The following is a 23,064-nucleotide window of genomic DNA, read 5'->3' as shown; positions in this document are numbered from 1 at the left end:
GGCAGAAAGACATTGCACCTTGATAAAGACAGACACTGTTGAAACGCGTTGGTGTTTTATTGTGTTGGAAAAGGCTGTTTGAGTTATATTTGTTATCAAACATGCCCCTCCTTTTAGAATTACTTTTTTTAAATAAACTTCACCAAGTTTTTAAATTTCTGCCTGGACGTCGCTTCTTTGAAAATAAACCATTACATGAGGATCCACTGCAAGGCTAATGTAAGCATACAAGTGAGCATCTGAAAGATACATTGATATGTTTTTTACCACCTATATAAATGTAAGCTTATTGTAAGCATTGTTCATTATTGCCTGCACACAGAGGCGTAACTAATAATTGTGCACCCCCCTGCCGAAAATGCAGGGGGGCGCCCCCCCCCCCCCTAAAAAAAAAAAAAAAAAGCAGCGGGGAGCCGTGGCGCGGGGGGGGGGGGGGGGGATTGAGGGGAGAGAGCGTGTGTGTGTGTATGTGTGTGTTTGTGTGCGTGTGTATTTTACCTTGGGCCGCATCCATCCGCGCCGGGTCCCGGCTCTCCCGTCTACTGCTGCTAACGAAAGTGACACTTGGAAAATGGCTGCCCCCATACAGCAGAAGAAAAACTGTCTGCGGTATGGGGGCAGCCATTTTCCAAGTGTCACTTTTTGTATCAGTGAGAGCAGCGCTGCGGCAATAGCTGGGAGAGCTGGGACCCGGACGGTGCACACAGGAAGCCAGACAGTGACTGTTGTCCCACAGCCCCCCCGGCGCCCACATAACCTCAGCGCCTCCCCGCCACGGCGGGGGCTGCGGGACGATAGTTACGCCTCTGCCTGCACAGGAGGTGAACCTTTAAAGAATAGTACCACTATCACACAGAGGAAGACCTCATTTTATCATCCTTGGGAAGATAGTCCTAATAAGAACTGTTGAGAAACATATTACACTATATAAGTCCTTGTTTATTTATTTTTTTATGTATGAATTGCCCATGAAAAATCTGATGTGACACACTCCACATCTGGGTAGCACGTAACTATTTTCTGTTTTTATATATTTGAGCGCTACAAGGATCACATCACATTTCTTGTTTTGTATTATTTGTGTAGAGGGACCGAACTATCCCTTATTGTTGTTTGTGATCGTTATTGCTGCTCTAGGCGCACTTAATACAGTAGAGAATTTTTCTTGTTCAAGTCTGGGTAAACGCACGGTCCCTGAAGAAGCAGATCTTTTCGCAGTGGAAGCCTCTATGGGTCGTCCACCAACAGCAGTCGGAGATCTGTGTACCATGACCTCCTCGGCCAATCTGGAGTAATTAGAATCATTATAGCGGATTCTCTTTTGATTTGCTTGAGAAGCCGACGCAGACTGAACCGCCACTGAACGGAAAAACATCCATTGCCATTGCCACCGGGTCTCTCGACCGGGCAAAATACAGGGCAGCTTGTTGTTCCTTCTGGATGCCATCAGATCCACCTGAGGCATGCCCCACCTTGTCTGTTAAGATATGCCACTGGATCTGGATTGCTCTTCCCTGAAGCAGATGTGAAGCCTGTGCCAATATCAACCGGACGGCCCTTAATTCGAGCAGATTGATATGGAGGCGGGACTCTGGACCGTTGACCCTGAAATGACTGACCCACGGTTACTGCAAACCAGCCTCGAGGGCTGGCATCGGTTGTCACTAACGTCCAGTCCAAAAGACCGAATTGAGGACCCTCCAAGAGATGATCCATGAAAAGCCAACACAGCAGAGACAGTCTTGTATTTGGCTTCAGTCTTATGCACTTGTGCATTTTAAGGTGAGACCCCGACCACTGGGAAAGAATGTCCAACTGAAACGTCCTGGACCGTAACCTCCTATATGGAAGAGCCTCGAAAGTGGCCTCCACCTTCCCTAACAACCTCATACATAGGGGAACTGTCAGGTGTCTTGCCCCTATAACCTGCCTTACCACTGCCTGGAGGGACAAAACCTTTTCCAAAGGAAGATACACCCGTTGTTGGACTGTGTCGAACAGTAGCCCTAGAAACAGGAGCCTCTGGGCAGGCTGCAATTGTGACTTTGGGAAATTGGTCATCCACCCATGTTGGATCCGAAATTGATATGTGTGGAAAGCATCCGAGGTCAACCTCTCCTTGGACGGAGCCTTGAGGAGAAGATTGTCCAAATATGGAACAATGATGATTCCCTGTTGTCGTAAGGCTGCAAACATGCACACCATTATTTTGGTAAAAATCTGTGGTGCTGATGATAGACCAAACAGGCGCACAAAATTGAAAATGGGCCTCCCGCACCGCAAACCGCAGACACTGCTGATACGACTCCGAAATGGGAACATGTATATACGTGTCTCTTATGTCCAGAAACATGATAAACTCCCCTGGCTCGAGACTTGCCACCACCGAATGTATTGATTCCATTTTGAATCTGTGGTAAACAATAAAGTGATTTAACCCTTTCAGATTGAGGATTGGACGAAACGTGCCATTTGGCTTGGGCACTAAAAAAAATTGTTGAAAAAAAAAAACCTTGTCCTCTTTGCTCCACTGGCACTGTTACAATTACTCCCAATTGCAACCGTTTTTGAATTGACGGCCACAGAGCTTCCCACTTTGACTCCAACCACGGGAGCCCTGCAGAAAAAAATAAATTCTTGGAGGAAAAGCCGTGAACTCCAGCTGGTATCCCCCTGATACCACCTGCTGGGCCCATGAATCTGTGAAAATCTGTCGCCATACCTCTGCAAAGGCCAACAGCCTTGCACCCACCTGGGAACTCCCCAAGTGGTCCGGGAGCCTGTCATGCCACAGGCTTCTCAGTGGGCTTCTGTTCCTGGCGGCGAGCGGTAGACACTGCAGGCACTGCAGCTCCGTCTGCTGGTGCGGGCCCGTAGGTGAAGGCTGAACTCCACCATAACAAGCTTCACATACTGCAACACCTTTAACATGCTGCGTATATTGTACCTTACATTTCTTACAGGTATAAAGGTTCAGTGCTGCCTTAGAGGTACCTCTCTCTCAGCCATACTGTCACATACACCAAGTGAAACACAGACCCCAAGGTGATCGACCTGAGTCTGGATTGGAAACAGGGGGAAATGCAGCCTTTAACCCTGAATTCCTCCCACTACCAGCTTCCTCCCCAGATCACCATACCTTGGACGCTGGGAGGAGAAAACTTGCTTTGGCCTGCGCAGGGACCCTGGAACACTGGGAGCTGCCACCGCCACAGAGCCAAGCGCTTGTGGGATAGACTGACGCCCTATATTGTACAGGACGCCTGCCGGAAAACAGATCCCCTCACTGCCCTCACTTTCAGCCCCGCCCCCCTTCCGGCACATCAGAGCCGATCACAGCCACGCCGCCAGCTGCTAATGCTGCCTGTTGCTTTTGAAAATGTGACAGTTAGTGATACACAGTGCTCCTGCCGGTTGACTTGGAAACCTGAACAGTTAGGAGTACTTGAGGACCAGTGTTGGGAACCACTGTGTTAACGTATAGATTTTCTCAGTGATTCCGGTGCTGATCACTTATCGCCAGGTCGGGCTCCTATCAAAGCCCCTGTCCTGGCGACTGAGAAATTATAGAGGCTGGACAATAAAGATTACTTATTGCTGTGATAAAAAATATATATATATATTTTGGTGTCTGGCCACATATACTGTAGTAATATACACATAAGGGTGGTGTCAGGCAGGGGCTTTGAACATTAACTTTTCAATATATAAAGGTCTCTCAGATCACTCTGTGATGACAAAACTAAAGTGAATGGAAAATGCCCCCAGTATAAACATGCTTCAAGTAGCTTTGTGAGCACAGTTGCTCCTGTGAGATAATGGATGAGCATTCCCTATGCACTTCGGTGTGTCAGCACTGTGAGCTGCAACTTTTCTAGTAACCATGCCAAACACCCAGCAGCCTTAAGGTATAAAGATACTGTAAGCTATTTGGTAAATTATTGTAGAGTACAGCAAAGGTTCTGTAGATGATGACCAGCATCATCCCAAGGTCACCATCTACAGAACCTGGGCGACACAGAAATGCCAAAGAAAGTCTAGCTTCACGAATAAGGATTTGAGCCCTCAGTCATGACCGTGGTGGGCTGTGGTGGATACAATGGCTGAGAACTTACAGAGACTTACAGAGAAGCTGACTGGAATTGGTGATACCAGAATGGAACTGAATACACCAAACAGGTACAGGAATCCAGTGATGCTGGAAAGTCTCTGAAGTACTCAATCCTCGGATGATGGATCAGTACAGGAATCCGGGGGGGATATTGAAAAGTCTCTCAGGTACTCAGTCTGGAGATACTGAACTAGTACTGGAATCTGGGGAACCCGGAATAACTTTAACTCACGATAGCCAACTTTGCAAAGTAACAGGATCCAGGGACACTGGAAATCACTTAAGGTAACTGGTAATAGGGTTGCGGATAATGCACTAATAACGACCAAATCTGGATACCGAATTGCACAATGGAAGTGACTGTGAACCGGATGATTTGCTAATAGTGGCTGGAATCCGGATAGAGCTGAATAACCCACAAACAGCTACAGTAGCGGGACACCAGGCACTGTAGCAGAGTTGTACCCAGTGGAGCCGGTGAAGGTACTGTAGCTGGGCTGAACCCAGTGAAGTGGGTGGCAGGTACCATGGCTGGGCTGTACCCAATGGAGCAGGTAGCGGGTATTGTGGCTGGACCTAACAGAGCAGGTAGCGGGTACTGTGGCTGGGCTGGACCCAACGGAGCAGGTAGCGGGTATTGTGGTTGGACCTAACAGAGCAGGTAGCTGGTACTGTGGCTGGGCTGGACCCAGTGGAGCGAGTAGCAGCTACCAACAAAATATCTGAACAGGGTGCCAGGTAACAGTAAGTTGTTACAACATTGATGAAGGCAACTCCTGAGCTTAAGAGCAGGATATTTATCCCCTGTCTTGCATTGATTGGCAGACTAACAGGGTGGTAAATGTAATCTCAGAGTTGAATTAGAGGATTACAGTGAGATATTAAATGGAGAATGCTGAACCACTGATAGCACGGAGCTAAGGAGTTACAGCTGTCACGATACTGGGCTAGAGTCTCTCACGTGTCTAATCAAGGAGAGCTGAACATACTGTAGTTTCACACACACACACACAATGATTGCAGCCTAGGTGCAGGCTGAAGGAATCCAGGCAGAATACACTGAAAGACCAAGCAGAATCTGATTAACAGAAGAACAAACACCCAGAGGTTCATGACATCTGCTAAGTGAATGCACAGCGGGATGTCGTGCAACACACTTACAGACTCATATCAGGACAAGTACCAACCAACCCCAGTTGGATGTACATCGCATTATTGATTAGGTAGTGTTAATATACTCAGACCCTAAGCACTGACATTATATACATCCCTTGACAGTGATGTTATGTTGTATCTTATATAGATCTAGTGTCCGTGTGTACCCGAAACACTGCCATCTGCTGGCAGTGACTGAAATAACAGCTCTTTCTCTCTCACACATACAGACACACAGAGGCAATCACACATACATAAACACAGAGGAAATCACGGGGTAGCAAACTAGCTTTCGAAGCTTTCGCGCCGAGTGGGCTTAACTAGTATGTATATATTTTGATCTACATGAACTGTCCATCTAATAAAAACTTCAATCCTGACATGTCTGTAGACAGGTGGTACTACAATTCCAAAAGAACACACCAAGTATATGGACAAAAACACCACAAATAGGTTAGTCGGTGATAGCCATTACCGTTAATGCTTGTCCTGTTTTATATTGCTTTACCTTTTACAAGTTTTCAGTTTGTTTGTTTCATCTTGGCTCCTAGATTTAAAAAAGTTTTTTTTAAAAATTGTCAAGCCCTTACTGTATAAGTCCATTTGACTTCTGAAGTGCCTTCAATGCAATTAACAGAAGCGTACAGATTAGGTGCACACAGAACTCCATTCTCCAAGATTACCGGAAGTGCGGGAATGAAGCGATTACCGGAAATACGCATACGACACGTACAGGAAGTTGATTCTTTGTTATTTTAGATCACCGTCTTCTTAATCTCACACATGATCCCATACAGATACTTATACCAGAGACCCCACAACACAGTGAACTAGCCGCTTTGGGTGAAACGGCCATCTGTCAACTGTGGCTCAAGGTAGTGCACACCTGGATCACCCTGTCTCTACCATTGAAGGATTTAGTCTAGATCAGAAGCAATCACTTTGTCATATGCAAGTACAGATCTTCTATCCTACACTATATGTTACAACCCCTCTTTTGTTACTCCTGAGCATAATCTGTTTATCAGATCAAGAGTTTCTTATAGCCCTTTCACATCGCACCAAATTACCAGGTTCATGCCGGTTTGACCTGGTAATTGGTGCGATGTGTAAGGGGTTACCGGTTACAGCTAACCAGTAGCAACACGGCAATACGAACCAGGTAAAAAGAAGGGTTCTTACCGGTTAGTTGCAGTGTAGCTGTGCAATGTGAATGGGTTAATGAGGTCGAGCGACCCATTTCCCGTGTACAAAATGGAGGAGGCAGCGCTTGGAGCAGCGCCAGCTCAAAGCGCTGCTTATTCCCGCACCCCCGATGATGCTCCGATGTGCCCACACATGACGTCAGCAAACCGGCAATATTGCCGGTTTGCTGATGCGATCTGAACAGACCACACAAGCAGGGTCACACCAGGACTGAACCTGTCCCGGTGCGATTCTGCATTTGCGGTCTGAAAGTTGTATTAAAATGTACCATCAATTGGGTTGACAACGCGTGTTATTTTCCTTTTGAATTTACATCAATTAGTTTTTCCCCTTTTGTTCCCAGAAAATGGTGTAAAAGGTTAAAAGCTTTGTGAATTTAATTATTTAGGAAACATTTTTTTGTGACATCACATTGCTACTTACCATGTATAGACACTTCTAACCTATTCCTTCATTTCCCCATATACTAAGACTCTCATTGAGAGCCAACCTTGCATTCTCTGCACAGATTCTTTTCATCAGACTTTCTGTTGGAACACTCACATTTCATCAGACCCTCTCACCTCTAACGTTCAATGCCAATTAGTGCACACAGGGGCAGTATGCAGTATGTCTAAACAGTGAGACCTAAATATACACTGTCATCTCACTGTATTTCACCAGGACTCTCATTGGAATCCTGGCAAATTTCCTTCTGCACTAACCATCATCAGAGGGACTTGCCTATTTCTACCAGCAGTAGATTCTGGTCTACATCTACAGTACCATACCTCCATTGAGGAATTACATGTAGTACAGTGGGGCAGATGTATTAAGCTTTAACAAGCGATAAATGCTAGGGTGATAAAGAGAGATAAACGTCCAGCCAATCACCTGCTAACTGCCATGTTACAGGCTGTGTTTGAAAAAAGTCAGTTAGGAGCTGATTGGCTGGACGTTTATCTCTCCTTATCACCCTTGCATTTATCTCTTGTTAAGGCTTAATACATCTGCCCCAGTATAGTATATATATATATATATATATATATATATATATATATATATATATATATATATACCGTGTTTTCCCGATAATAAGACCTACCCCGAAAATAAGCCCTACCCTTGATTTTGGACACTGGTCGTAAATAAGCCCTACCCCGAAAATAAGCCCTAGTAAAATTTCATTATCTGGCGTTAAGACAATAGATTCTACACCTGCTAAACCCCCCTGATCCCCCACTCACCACCCCTAACCCCCCTCACCTCCGTTGTGTAGGTAAAAGCACAGGCTTCTTCTGAAGCCGCTTCTATTCCCATGGATGCATTGCGGTGCTGTACGTCACCGCGCACATAACGCGGTTGCAGAACGGAGCTGTGTCACAGCAAAGAAGAGCTGGACATTATTGAGACTTAAAGGAGTACTGGGGTATGTTTACCTTTATCACGGAGGACTGGGGACATGTTTATTACTGTAAGGAGGACTGGGGGCATGTTTACCGGTATAATGGAGGACTTGGGGCATGTTTGCTGATATAATGGAGGACTGGGGGCATGTTTATTAAGGAGTACTGGGGTATGTTTACCTGTATCAAGAAGGACTGGGGGCAAGTTTCTTGACATTTGCTGTCAATGTTCATTAAAATAAGCCCTACCCCTAAAATAAGCCCTATGGTGTTTTTTGTTCAAGAAAAAAAAAATAAGACAGTGTCTTATTATCGGGGAAACACGGTATATATAGATATGTGTGTGTGTGTGTGTGTGTGTGTGAATGAGCAATCAAGACATGTATTGTACATATCTGCTTCTGCCTGTTGGCAGTGAACACCGGAGGGGTGTGTATATATATATATATATATATATATATATATATATATATATATATATATATATATATATATATATATATATATATATATATATATATATATATATATATATAGCACTCAAAGGGTCTTGTTGTAATCACGTTTTGTATTTTGCAAAGTAATAAGCAATAGTTACATGCAGTTCATGGGAATTAACCCCGACGTTTCAATGCCGATTATGGAATTTTCCTCAAGGGCCCATGTATCAGTTCAGCAGTGCAAACACGTAATGATAAATGTACAATGTTTTATACCTGACTTACCGGGTGCTGGGCGGGAGCCGGGTGTAGCGTGGAGCCGTAACACACGTCTCCGTGTTTCTGTCTCCCGCTGATGACGTCGCCTAGCTCACTCCCTCCGTTGCCACGGAGACGCTTACCTTTCCAGCAGCGTCTAATCTGGTTCCAGGTTACCAACGCCGGCGATCGCCTCACCGGCTCCCAGTCCAGCACAGGGCTACAATAAAACGAAAATGTGACAAGGCATTGCATATATACGAGATACTACAGACTTCCTAGTGCGTCTGGAACAACTACCAATATTACCACAAGGGACCATTATGGCAACACTTGATGTAAGTAGCTTGTACACATCAATACCCCATGAAGCAGGCTTACGCACCATGAGGGAATTCTTGAAAGAAAAGAACATGACAGAATTGGACCATAATCTCTTTATTGAGCTGCTCCAACTAACCTTGGAAAGGAACTACTTCATGTTCGATGGAGTGTTCTTTGAACAAAAATCGGGCTGTGCGATGGGTAGCCACGTAGCTCCGAGCTATGCGAACGTCTTCATGTTCGCAGAAGAAAAGAACATGTTCTTTGAAGATCCCGCTGTGTCTGAGCACATAATATTGTTCACAAGATTCATTGATGACCTGTTCCTGCTGTGGTCAGGGGAACAATCACAGTTGGAGAAGGTCATCACGGATATTAACGGCAGAAGTTCACCCATTAAATTGACATACCAGATAAGCACAGAAAAAATCCACTATCTGGATGTAGAAGTCTCATTGAAGGAGGGCAAAATATACACGGGGCTGTACTCCAAGGCAACAGATAGAAACAACTTACTGTTAGCATCAAGCTTTCACCCTAAACCTCTGAAAAATGGGCTGCCCAAATCACAACTGATGCGTGCAGCTCGCATTTGCAATACCCCAGAAGCAGCAAACAGAGGCATGGAGCAAATTGTCAACAGGTTCACCAGTAGAGGATATAACATAAAAAAACTACGGGAACAACAACAAGAGGTGACAGCCATACCGAGGAGCCAATTACTACAATCAAACCCCAAAAACACTCAAGACACCATACTGCCGTGGAAGCAGCAATTCTCCACATCAAGTACAGTGACCCAAAGAGCAAGCAAAGCCCTTTGGCCAATAGTATCATCTGATAAAAGTCTACAAAGTCTTAAACATAAGAAACCCATGGCCTGCTACACACGTAGCAGGAACATTAGGGACATTGTAGTGCATGCAGATGTAATGGGCTTTGAATCCGAGAAAAATCCTCCAACATCAACGTGTCTGAAAAAAGTTCCAGGCTGTTATAGATGCATCAAGTGTACCACCTGCAAGAATATGAAAGTGGGCACACAATTTAAGCACCCAAAGCATGATAGAACTTACCACATAAAGCATGTTCTCACTTGTCAAACCACACACGTAATCTACATGATAACGTGTCCATGTAAATTAACTTATGTTGGCAAAACTATCCGGACAGCCAGGGAACGTATGGGCCTTCACAGATCGGCCATACCTGCAGCTTTACATTCGGGCAAGGCAGAACAACCTGTGGCGAGACATTTCCTACAAGCAGGCCACACACTTAAAGATCTGGAATTCATGCTAATTGATCACATTCCACCATTCAGACGAGGAGGAGACCGGGATAAAGCACGATTACAGATCGAAACGAAGTGGATTTACAGACTGGGTTCAACCACCCCAGATGGACTGAATGAACGTTTCAGTTGGAACGCTTTTCTTTGATTATTGATCAGAATTTATTCAGAATGAACAACCTCTTCCTATAGTTATTATGTCAACCGTAGTGATCTACATCACCTAAGGAGCATCTTAAATTGAATGAAGCCATTAATAGGCTCTACAACACAACTCCATGAGTAGCGACTACCCTTTTCTCTTTTTTCACCCCTTCAATATCTGCTAAACTTCAACCCTTAGACCTCATTCAGCACTATAGTGTGTCTCCTCTGCCAAACTTCCACCCTATTTCTCTCCATCGCACCGAGAGAAGGAGTACTTTACTCTCATCTTAGCGATGCATTAACCCACTCTGGCTTAATATCACAGTGTACCTCTCCCCATACACTCCACATCCAATTAGGACTCCACCCACACACCATTCCACTACACACAGATGTGTTTTTTTCGCCACATCAGAAACATGTACATCCTTTTCTTAATCATAGCCTAGGTTTCTTAGGCTCATTAATCCCTCTCTTTTCACCACTACAGTGTGTCTTCTCTGCTACATTTCATCCTTTTAGAATCATTACCTGACCACGTCACATTAACATTTTTCACCACTACAGTGTGTCTTCTCTGCTAAATTTCACCTCTTTAAAGTCTTTCTTAGGCCCATATATCTCTGTTTTTTCACCACTACAGTGTGTCTTCTCTGCTAAATTTCACCTCTTTAAAGTCTTTCTTAGGCCCATATATCTCTCTTTTTTCACCACTACAGTGTGTCTTCTCTGCTACATTTCACCTCTTTAGAGTCAGTATCTGACCACACCATTTTTTTTTTTTTCACTACTAGTGTGTCTTCTCTGCTAAATTTCACCTCTTTAAAGTCGTTATCTCTTAGGGCAGTATTCAATGTCATAGTTCTCCGTGCATGGAGAGCGTTTTATTTCGCTCTCCTTGCACTCTCCGTGTTCCGGAGGGCTCGCTGCCACTCCTGCTCCCTGTATTCAATGTGGTTAAGACTCGCCGCCACTCGCGGCGAGTCTTAACCCCTGCAGCGGACGAGCGTCCGCGGCAGGGAGCTTTCAGGGAGCCGGAGGACGGAGCAGCCAGAGAGATTATAGTTTTCCTGGCTGCTCCAGAGGAATGTTTAGGGGAGGGGGGCTCTCCGGGACCCAGGCAGCACAGGCTGCCCCCCCCTATAGCCAGCGGGGGACCCAGTATTCACTGCACCCGTTCGTGCATATTAACGATCGGGTGCAGTGAATATATGAATATGTAATGAGCGGTTTGAGCGATCCGGCCCCCTGCTGGCTGCACTGTGTAAAAAAATAAAAAAAATAAAATGAAAAAAAATATTTTTTTTTAAATTAAATATATATTCATGTGCTATAAGCACATGAATAAAAATAACATGCCCCGTCACAGAAAAAAAAACCTGATTTTTTTACACCAAAATAAAAAAAAAACCCTTTTAGTTTAAAAGTTCACATTCCAGCTCTCCATCAAAAGATGGAGAATTTCTACACAGAGAGAGACGGCGAAAATCACTTAGAAAGACGGCGAATATTTCACATTGAATAGGACGGTTCACTTTTGGAGAGCAAAATGCTCCGTCCAAGGCGAAAAAAGCAAAAATTCTCCATAAAACACGGAGAACTTTTTTCATTGAATACTGCCCTTAGACTCAAGAATTTCTCTTTTTTCAAAACTACAGTGTGTCTTCTCTGCTAAATTTCACCCATTTAAAATCTCTATTTACCAGACTCATGTCTCTCTTTTTTCACCACTAATAGTGTGCCTTCTCTGCTAAATTTCATCACTTTTGAGCCCGCATTTAACAGACTTATATTCTTCTTTCACCCCTATAGTGTGCCTTCTCTGCTAAATTTCATCTCTTTAAAGTTTCTTTCTCCTTTCACCACTACAGTGTGTCTACTCTGCTAAATTTCAACACTTTACAGCTCTCCAAAAGCATACTCCTAAGCTTTGGCCGCTCTATACTTGCTACTACACCATGAGTACTAGTGCTTTCTAGCATTTATAGAGTTAAGCACTGCATATATGCATCCATTGGAGGCACGTTATGACATTGTCTCTCTCTTTCTCCCATAATGTTTCTCTGGGCAGTGATATTGTGTATAACTGGATTCACAACAAGCTAACGCAATGCCTTGTCACATTTTCGTTTTATTGTAGCCCTGTGCTGGACTGGGAGCCGGTGAGGTGATCGTCGGCGTTGGTAACCTGGAACCAGAGGAGACGCTGCTGGAAAGGTAAGCGTCTCCGTGGCAACAGAGGGACTGAGCTAGGCGACGTCATCAGCGGGAGACAGACACACGGAGACGTGTGTTACGGCTACACCCGGCTCCCGCCCAGCACCCGGTAAGTCAGGTATAAAACATTGTACATTTATCATTACGTGTTTGCACTGCTGAACTGATACATGGGCCCTTGAGGAAAATGCCATAATCGGCATTGAAACGTCGGGGTTAATTCTCATGAACTGCATGTAACTATTGCTTATTACTTTGCAAAATACAAAACGTGATTACAACAAGACCCTTTGAGTGCCGCATCTTTTTGCAAGATATATATATATATATATAAGACCAAAAAGACACACTCTCCAGACTGTTTGATGCAAAATAAAAAGCTGTGTATTTGTATTCACATAAACATCAAATGTAAAAAGAAGGGTACTCAACGTTAGCGTTTCAGTCCATAAAGGACCTTCCTCAGGAGTTAGGCAACAAGGGCATCCATTTGGGGTGAAGCACAGCGTGGACCACACAGCAGGTTCCTACAGCCTCAAGTTGGAGAAAAAAGCTGTGTGTAGTCCTCCACATAAAAAAAGATGCAACCACATGAAGTAGGTAATGGGTGACCAATCAGAAGATCCGAACACTGAGGTTAGGATAATCATAGATATATGCAATAAGATCGCACTCCATACAAAAAATATTCAACCGCTGGGGTGACGTCCAGAACTTTCCTTACAAGAAACAAAGTCCATGTATATAAAGACCAAAAAGACACACTCTCCAGACTGTTTGATGCAAAATAAAAAGCTGTGTATTTGTATGCTGTGTGGTCCACGCTGTGCTTCACCCCAAATGGATGCCCTTGTTGCCTTGGTCTTTATATACATGGACTTTGTTTCTTGTAAGGAAAGTTCTGGACGTCACCCCAGCGGTTGAATATTTTTTGTATGGAGTGCGATCTTATTGCATATATATATAATCCATGGGAGGGCCTTTGCGCTCAATTTTCTGAGCTCACTATACCAGAGGTATATACGTTCACAGGCTGCCACCTGATTGGTCAGTAATTGTTTTTGACCCTATGAAGATATATATCACAAAAATATTGTTACTCTATTGAATTTTTTATTTGATTAATTTTAGTTTGGTTTTTAGATACGAGGCTCATAGATAGAGATTTGCAGGCTCTGATTTACTCTGATGTCAAAGCAGGATCTTATTGGCTGTCAACAACTGTCATGTGATTTGGGATAGGCAATAAGATCCTGCTTTGAAATCAGAGTACATCAGAACCTGCACATCTCTACTCATAGATAAGGATATTTGTTTTAAATGATAATAATAAATGTTATATTTTATGTACTTTTCCTCTCCTTAATAAGCATGCCCCAGAAAAGAGTCTTTCTTTCCCGGGGTTAAGCCCCACATGCACTAGAAGATAAAGTAAAATATCTTTCAGACAGCCATTTCTTAAAGATATCTTTAACTTTATCTTATAGTGTGTACACTCAATGTCGTTAATGACCCTGTCCCTCGTCTTGCATGTACAGACAAGGGAGGTCCTTGTTAATGATAACCATACTGCCACTTGGCCATTTCCTCCCCCACCGCCGCTAGGTTCTAAACTGGCATCGGTAAGTGTGTATGCACTTGCGGATGCCAGCCTACTCGGTGCAAATATCAGCAGTGGTGGCCATCAGCGAGTGTGTATGGGGCTTAAGTGTAACCTTGGTTTTGTTCTGTAAAGAAAATAAAACCAAAAAACGAAAAACTATGAAAAAAAAAATCTATAAAAACAAGGTGCAACTGAGGTGGGTATACACTAAGCAATAGGATATCTACTACAGTGGACCATCATATAATTCACAAAAGCCAGTGTGTATGCACTATTGTGTGCTCCTGAACCTAGTTTGTCACAAATGAAGTACCATTATGTCATATATTATACATAATAGTGCTGCTAAATGTGTTCACCCCTGAGGGGTCCACCCCTCACCTCATAGCAGCCCAGCCAATAGGTGGGGAAGGAAGGGGTCATCCAGAGTAATATTGCCATCTGATTGGCCAGCACATTCCGATACAGTGAGTAGATGACAAATTGGTCAGCAAATAATAATTGAGTGCAAAACTTGTGCCCCAGTTTGACCCACAAACAGAAGTGTAGCTTATAAAAGATAGCCATTTGCTGAGGAAGGTGACAAATCACCCCTGTACACATTGCAGCTACTCCTATGCATCCCAGCAAACAAACCATTTTTCCCTTTATCAGACTTGCTTATAACAGTGTCTTCAATATGTGGGATGCAGGTTAGTTTTCCCTAATGACATGGGGGGGGAATTGCTGAAACCCATTTTTTATTTTTAACCAATTTTAGTGTAATGTCAGGGAACACTGAACAGAGCAATTTACTTTCATGATTCATATATAAAAGTTCCACTTGTGAGATTTATTTGTCCGATAAAGCCAGTGAAGCATTTGTACAGTTTATATTTTGAGAGTATATAAAAGATTTCATGGGATAGTGGTTTTCCAGCTGCTCCAATTTATGACAGGCAAGAACCTCTTCAATCCTCCTTATTTATCTCTTAGAGTACACAAATCATTTAATTTATATAATTTCATGTACTATATTCTATGGATTGTTTTGGATTAATACAGAATTTTATTTGGTTGTCCAGAAGGTAGCAGCCCATACACTATAGCAAACGCAATACAAAGCACAGTTATACAATTACAGTATGTAGCATTTTTACTGTGAGCTTATGATGAAAAGCACCTGTACCTTTTTTCCTTATGTCTAGGGCTTCACCGTCAGACTGTCCTCTATCCCCCTAGTACACAGATTAACCCCTTCAGTGGTGTTTTTTTTTGTAGGGCGTGCAGCTGAGTACTATGTCAGCCGCTGCCTGGCCCTGCCCCCGGCGTGTCAATAACCGGCGCTGCATTCTGTAACACAACCATCGGGGGGGGGGGGGGGGGGCAGGGTGAGGAGGAGGAGCGGCTGAGGAGGGGGAGCACACTACACAGTGGCAATCCCGAGAATTTTCCGGGATTGCCAGTCTGGGCACTGAATTGTAGCCCAGAAAATTCTCGGGATTACCACTGAAGGGATTAATGGAGGTCTGGACCATACATTCCTACTCTACCAGAATGGACAATAGATTCCTGATTGCAGGGACAGTAAGGGAACATACAAGGTACTACATTTCTTAATGGGGTTGCAGGAACTGGAAGGCCTGATTTGTGTCACAGCCACAGGGCCAGATGAATTAAGCCTTGAAAAGTGATAAAATGGAGTGGGATAATCCACCAGCCAATCAGCTCCCAATTGCCTGCAAAATGGCAGTTAAGAGCTGATTAGCTGATGGTTTATCATTCTCCATTTGATCACTTTTCAAGGCTTAGCACATCTGGCCCCCTGTCTCTGCAGAGATGGGATGCTATTTGCATCACTGCACAGCACCACTGGAGCCTGAAGATGCATATTATGTCACCATCACCCTAACGCCCCTATACAACTACACAAATGACTTCATCACACTCCAGCTTTTGCCCCTTGGACCTCTTCTCCCAAACTTTCACCAAGGAGATAAATCAGTCTCATTAAAGACATAAGATGTTGCACAATATCATCAGCGTTATTTTGGTTCCACAATTAAGTAGTTTAATAGTGAGGACATGGCTAATGTGAGAACATGATACACATACCGAAGTATGCCAAAGAAGGTATAATCTATTCAGCAACAGATGTATTCACTAATTAGTACATTAATGATGATCGATAAATGAATAATTGTTGAATTAGGTTTGTTGTATACAGATGTGTCATCATTCACCAGCAGAAAATGTGGACACATCTGTAGGTAGCACTTATTAGATGTCCAACTGCACATCAAACGTTGTAACAAAGATGACTCACTCATTACCGTCTACTTGACGCCGTTATTTCTATTCATATGCTTTATATAACATAAACAATACCAACCTTCCAGATACAAGTAAGGAAAGTTTATCGATGGGCGTTTTTCCTTGAATGGCATAACAATGATCCCTTTCCAAGGTCACCACCTCCGCGTTACAATGTGAAATTATCTTTCGAAAGATAGTTAGTGAGATCCCCAGTGGCTGAAAGACTGCATTGTATACCTCCTGGAATTCTTTTTCGAAGGTGACACTTCTTAGCTGATAGGCGAGGTGAATTATCTGCACAATACATATCACAAGAAGGATGAAGTTCCAGGAGAACACATCAGCAGCACAGACATCCATCCAGGCCCATATACACGTACAGAGGAAACTCAAAGCAAAGAAAATGTATACATATAGAAGCCCAAAAAAACCACTTCCTCCCATGCAGCCCAACACAAACAGAACACTGGCCAGGTGGTAAATGGATCCTTCAGCCTCTTGCTTCCAGTTGATGCACACAGGATGCCCGGTCACAAGGCTCTCCCAAAAACTCTCATTTTCGACCATGGCTACAGTTCTCGAGACGACTTTCACATGAGTACCGCAGTGTTCCGTACTCATATCAACCACTTAAGATGTTATCCCATATCTTCTTTAGTTTCTACATACAGTACGTTTCTATTTCATACCCAATCCAACAAATTCCAGAAGGTCATGATAGCTCAGCATAATGCTTCCATACATCCATGGTAGACAATGTGTTGTCATTGGAAATGGAATGAGTTTGGTAATATAGCAGTCCTCCTTGGTAGCATTTCCATCCTCAGTAGTGTTAATATTGGCAAAGATCCGTAATATCCCAAATGGAAAGCAATGACAGGCTAAAAAGAAAATAACCAGTTAATTTCATATACATGGACAATTTGATGTTAAGTATGAAATGAAACAAATAGATATAAAAGATTATTAATATGGTACTCTTATTTTTCATTGTGAAATAAGAGAATTTGACAATGAGCTAGAAGAGTATCATATTAATATTATACAATCATCCTATAGGTTTAACATGCTGCAAAGTGATAAATTCATACAGATCATAATTGAACATTCCCTATTAAAGTCTTCTATTTTGTTCATCTTTATTTTTATTTTTTTTACATTGTGATATTTATTTCCAGGTTATATATTTTTTGTTTAATTTTTTTTTATTTATTGATTTGATATTTATTATTTGATGACCATTATTACTAAGCTCAAGAGTAGTGTTCTGTTGGTATGCTGCCTCTGGTATTTTTGAGGACAAATTATGGATCTGGACCTGGATGCAGAAGGATGTTATTTTAGATTATTGCTGGGTCCCAGATGTCATCCGGGGACGGAGGGCGGGGCGGAGCAGCAGAATGTCAGGCGGGGGAGGAGGCAGCACTAAGGTGACACTGCTTTCTCCGCCATAGAAGTCAACGGGACCCAGGTCGTTTAACCCGGGTGACCCTTTCACACTGCAAAGCAACCAGGGCCGACCCGGCTAGAACCCTTATTTTTACCAGGGTCAGATTGCCGGGTTGCCAGGTTGCTGGACCGGGTATTTTTCAAAATGCTCTTTCACACCACACAGTGACCCGGGTTATTTGAGTGGTGACAAAGCGGTAGTAGTAAATTTCCTCCATAGAGCCTGTAAGTCCAGCTTGAGTGAAAAGCATCCTATTCCCACAAACTCAAGCCAGGAGACTGGTCACCGAACTCGGGCATCATTACATCCCGTGGTAGATGGACTAAGGTGTAAATTCCTGAATTAGTACCGTGACTAATATATTTTAGTAGTGAACCTGGAGAATTTTTTTTTTTTGAAAAGTATTTTTATTGGGTTTTCATAAACATAAATAATAACCATACATTACATTGGTTCGAAGCCATTGGGTATGAACATATAGGTTATACATTGGCATAACTGGTGTCAGACATTGACAAATAATTGGAGGTTTTGGGAGAGGGAGGAGGGGGGGAGAGAGGGGGGGATGAGTGGGGTGGGAGAGGGAGGTGAGAATGAGATATGGGTCATGAGGGATGTGAATTGGCTTCAGGTGGAGGAATTCGCTTCACCTTGGATTTAGGGGTGGTATAACAATTCTTAACACATATATCTATGGCAAACATTAATCGCTGTCTAAGGAGTTGCACACGGGTGTTACCATAATTCGTGGGAGTAGTGTGCTTACGTTAATACATCAATTAAATTGGGATTGTGTGTATTCCAGTTTTACAGGGGCGAGACATCTAAAACATGTAATAGTTTTTCTTGCACTTCTAAAAGCTTTGTTCTAATATATGGTTCCCATTTACTCAGGAAACTCCGTGATATAGACTGAGAGGCATGGATCGAGTTATACCTGTCAAAAGCCATGTAGGTGTTGAGTAATTCCTCAACATCTGTTAGGCTGGGCATGCATTTACTTGTCCAGGCCTTCAAGATGGCCTTCTTAGCCACAGTAAATAGTATTGATAAGAAGGGGGTTAGATGTCTGCTTGAGACGTCGATGTTCCAGACTTCGAAGTTGAGGAACATTATCGGGATAGGGTGCAGTTGGACCTTAAGCTTTAAGTCTCTCTCTAAGAAGAAAAGTATCTTAAACCAGAATTTTTTTGTGTATCCACAGGACCAGAAATTATGGTGGAATGAGGCAGGGTGGAAGCCACATTTCAGGCATTTGCCTGTTTCATCTGGCACAAAGAAACTTCTCTGCCTCTGGGACATATATGCCTTGTTAATTACCCTGAAGTGCACCTCCTGTAGAACAGAGGACTGCAGGATCTTCATTGTTGTTTCTAAGTGTTTAAAAATATCCTGCGTTGTTACCTGGGGAAAGTCTCTGACCCACTGGTCTCTGGTTTTATTTTGTAAAGACAATAAAGAGTTATTCTGCAGTTCTGTGTAAATCATTTTGGTCTTGAATTGATTGACTGTAATTTTGTCAGACTAGGAGTGTATTAAGCCGTGTGGAGCATCTACTATGGAGAGGGGCGAGAGAGACTGCACGAAGTGCTGTAATTGTATTATGGAAAAGAAGGCATCATTAGGGAGGCCATATTTTTCTTGTAGCGACTTGAATGTGAGGACCTTCCCTCCCGGGTCAAACACCTGGGCTACTAGTTTGAGGCCCTTATTCTGTATTCTATTAAAACATGGGTTGTTTATCCCTGGGGGGAATAGCGGGTTACCACATATAGGCATCCATTGTGATGATTTTAGGTCTATACCAGTTTTTGTGCAAACTATGTGCCAGGCATCAAAAATGTCTCGAAACAGGGGGTTTTGATATATATGGTGGGGGATCTGTTGTTTATTCATATGTATTAGCGCCCTGGGGGAATATGGGAAGAGTATTGCAGCGTCTACTTCATAATGAGAGTAGGAGTCCATTTCCTGCATCCAGGCCACCGCAAATCTAGCAAGGAGAGCATTTGCGTAATTGGCAATATCCGGGAGGCCAAGCCCCCCACTATCTCTGGGTTGTTTTAGTTTGGCTATGGAGATTTTAGGCTTTTTGTTGTTCCATATGAACTTTGTGAAGGTGAAACTGGAGAATTTAATAAAAAAAGTCCTGTTTTTTTTGTTGTTGTTTTTTTTTTTGTATCAAAGAAAGATAAGAAATTAAGAATTATATGAATGACAAACCATAAAATATTGTTACTATATTACACTCTCTGTATCCATCAATGCAAATCCAGCCCTAGCATTACCATCTACAGACATACAATAGTGTTGTAAATGCATTTTTAACTAATGACTACCTTTTTTCCTCAAAATATCCACAAAAAATGCCGGCATCACTCACAGCGGCTGTTCTTTTAGTATAAATAAATACAAATACAGCCAAGTCAATTAATTCATTTAAGTTCAGTTACATATTGCACCCAAAAAAAGAACAGTCGCTGTGAGAGGCGCTGGCATTTTTAGCAAATATTTTGAGGATCTAAAATTTTGCACTCAAAGGGTTTAACCCCTTCCCGACATTTGACGTACATGTACGTCATGGCCGGGAGGTACTTCCCGACACATGACGTACATGTACGTCATGGCTTCTAACTGTCACCGCGTCTATAGACGCGGTGACAGTTTGGAGATGTATGCTGTCCCTGACAGCAGACATCCCCCCTCGCCGCCCGGGGGGGGCAGGGATGCCCCCACCGGTCGGCGATCGCTGTGAACAGCCAATCACAGCTATTTCTGTGTTACCGGCGGCTAAGCCGCTCGGTAACACAGGGATCGGCGGTGATCGGTGCTGGCACCGATCACCACCGATCCGCAGCTCTCCCTCCCACCCGCCCGGCAGCCGCTCTCCCTCCCTCCCACCCGCCTGGAAGCTGCTCTCCCTCCGGCAGCCGCTCCCCCTCCCTCGCTCCCTGTCAGCAAGAAGCAGCCGCAGCGCTCCCCCCCAGCTCCAACCCCCCCCCGCATGTAAAACTCTTAAAAAATGTATAAAATGAAATCATATATATATATATATATATATATATATATATATACACATATATATATATATATATATATATATATATGTATATATATATATATATGTATATATATATATATATGTATATATATATATATATATATATATATGTATATATATATATATATATATATATATATATATATATATATATATATGTATATGTATATATATATATAGAGATTTGATGCGGCGGCACTCGTCAACACAATATAATAAACACCAGGAGACTGGAAGAATTCCCCAACGTTTCGAGGCGGTGTGCCTCTTTATCAAGGTGCAGAAAGACAGGTATACAAAGTAAAAAACATACCTTTATCCCTTTCCGTTGCGTTCAGCGTCCACGCCGGCACCTCCCCCCGTCGCGGCGACATGACGTCATCATTCCGGTATGAAGGGGCGGGCGTCTGGCTGACGTCACACAGTGGGCGTGCTAAAAGTACAATACATAGTATTGAAGTATATGCGTGTAAGAGCATGTAATATATACATGCAAAGTGAAAAAATACATTGCTCAAATATATACAAAACACAGTGCTGATTACTTGAAACGTCTGTGAATACAAATTGAAAACCAAAACATAGTGATAAAACTTATAAATATACGTGTTAAATATATAAAGGTGAGCTATACATATAAACTATAAAGACTCATAAAGGACAAACAAAGACATATACATAATGTGCAGGACCTGTATAATCCATGAATTTATGTTAAAAAATAGGCATGTTTTATGAAGAGTGCTGTTGGGTGGTCGACACACAGTGTCGACTCACCAGACTGCACTATAACAAACTGATTGTTGTGTGCACAATTTTAAATCTTATTGTTGCAAACAATTATACTTCACCTCAATTTAGAGAAGAACATGGCTTGGTAGGTTGGGTTTAGCTAATGCACATCTTTTTATTCATCAGAATAACTGATTACTTTACATTGGACCATTCGGTCACTCAAATGTCCCTGATGGCATTTATGGTTGAAAATCCATCTGCCATCGATGGTCACAACTTTAAAATAACACATTATTTATATATATGTGTATTTTATATCTATAAGAAATATGACAGACCCGAGTGCTCATTAAGCCGTTTGGGGGCCAGAGTCTCGAGTCTGTATATCCATCTGCTTTCGGCTTGACACAGTTGGAGGCCCCTATCACCTCCTCGCTTGGATTTCGGGATTTGTTCGATAATCCTGTACTTTAATGATGTTAAGGGGTGTTTCGCCTCAAAGAAGTGGCGAGCTACCGGTTGTTCGCTCACTCCGGTGGCGATAGCGCTTTTGATGGCTGACCTATGCCCTGCAGCTCTTTCTTTAAAAGGTCTGATTGTTTTGCCGACGTAGTGTCGGCCACATTGACAACTAATCAGATAGACTACATGGTCGGATGTGCATGTGACCCGCTGTCTGATCTTAATGGGTCGTCCAGAGTAGGGATGGTAAAAAGTGTCGCCCACAACCATAAACTTGCACGTGGTGCATCCACTACATTTGTAGCACCCATTTTTTGGGCTGCCCAAGAATGTGGGATGTTGGCTGATGGGTGTGGTGATGTCATTTTTTACAAGGAAATTTTTGAGGTTCTTTCCCCGTGTGTACGCACACATCAATTTTTTATTTTGTATGGTGCGTAATGTGGAGTCACTGTTGACTATGGGCCAAAGTTTTCTTGTTACTTTGCTGATGTCAGCACTCGCAGGATGAAATAAATTTACCCATATCAGGCTGTTCTCACCACTAGTTTTGGGTGATGGTTGGAGAGCTTGATGTCTGGTCATATTAGACACTTTGTTTTTGGTTTTTATTAATTCATCCTTGGGGTAACCCCTGGTCACAAATTTGTCGACCATTTGATTTAGGGTATGTTCCACTTCAGATGCCTCACTCACAATGCGACGGACTCTTAGCATCTGTGAGAGGGGAAGTCCCCTTTTAAGTGGTGGAGGGTGATGACTGGTGGCCAATAGTAAATTGTTGCGGTCTGTATCTTTGCAATGCAACATGGTGTTAATTTGATTATTTGCAACAGTGATTTTTACATCTAGGAATACCACACTCTGTTGGTCTATGGCATATGTAAATTTTACAGCTGAGTCGGATGCATTATGATTTTG

The 23,064-nt window shown here is 43.0% G+C and overlaps 2 protein-coding genes across 3 annotated transcripts in view; both read right to left on the bottom strand.

The window, feature by feature from the left end:
• The window catches only part of POPDC3 (popeye domain cAMP effector 3), an 82,519-nt gene that overhangs the window by 8,850 nt on the left and 50,605 nt on the right, over positions 1-23,064 (bottom strand). The window contains exon 2 of the mRNA XM_083176976.1: positions 16,512-17,316. Within this exon, the coding sequence (XP_083033102.1) occupies positions 16,512-17,056 (545 nt within the window). The 5' untranslated portion in view covers positions 17,057-17,316. The remainder of the gene's footprint in view (positions 1-16,511; positions 17,317-23,064) is intronic.
• The window catches only part of POPDC1 (popeye domain cAMP effector 1), a 280,642-nt gene that overhangs the window by 207,003 nt on the left and 50,575 nt on the right, over positions 1-23,064 (bottom strand). The gene's annotated exons all lie outside the window — the stretch shown is intronic.

The sequence above is a fragment of the Crinia signifera genome, chromosome 3 (assembly GCF_055691185.1).
Source record: "Crinia signifera chromosome 3, ASM5569118v1, whole genome shotgun sequence".
Classification (NCBI taxonomy): Eukaryota; Metazoa; Chordata; class Amphibia; order Anura; family Myobatrachidae; genus Crinia; species Crinia signifera.
The sequence above is the reverse complement of the archived record's forward strand: the minus strand, read 5'-3'. Positions and strand labels throughout refer to the sequence as shown.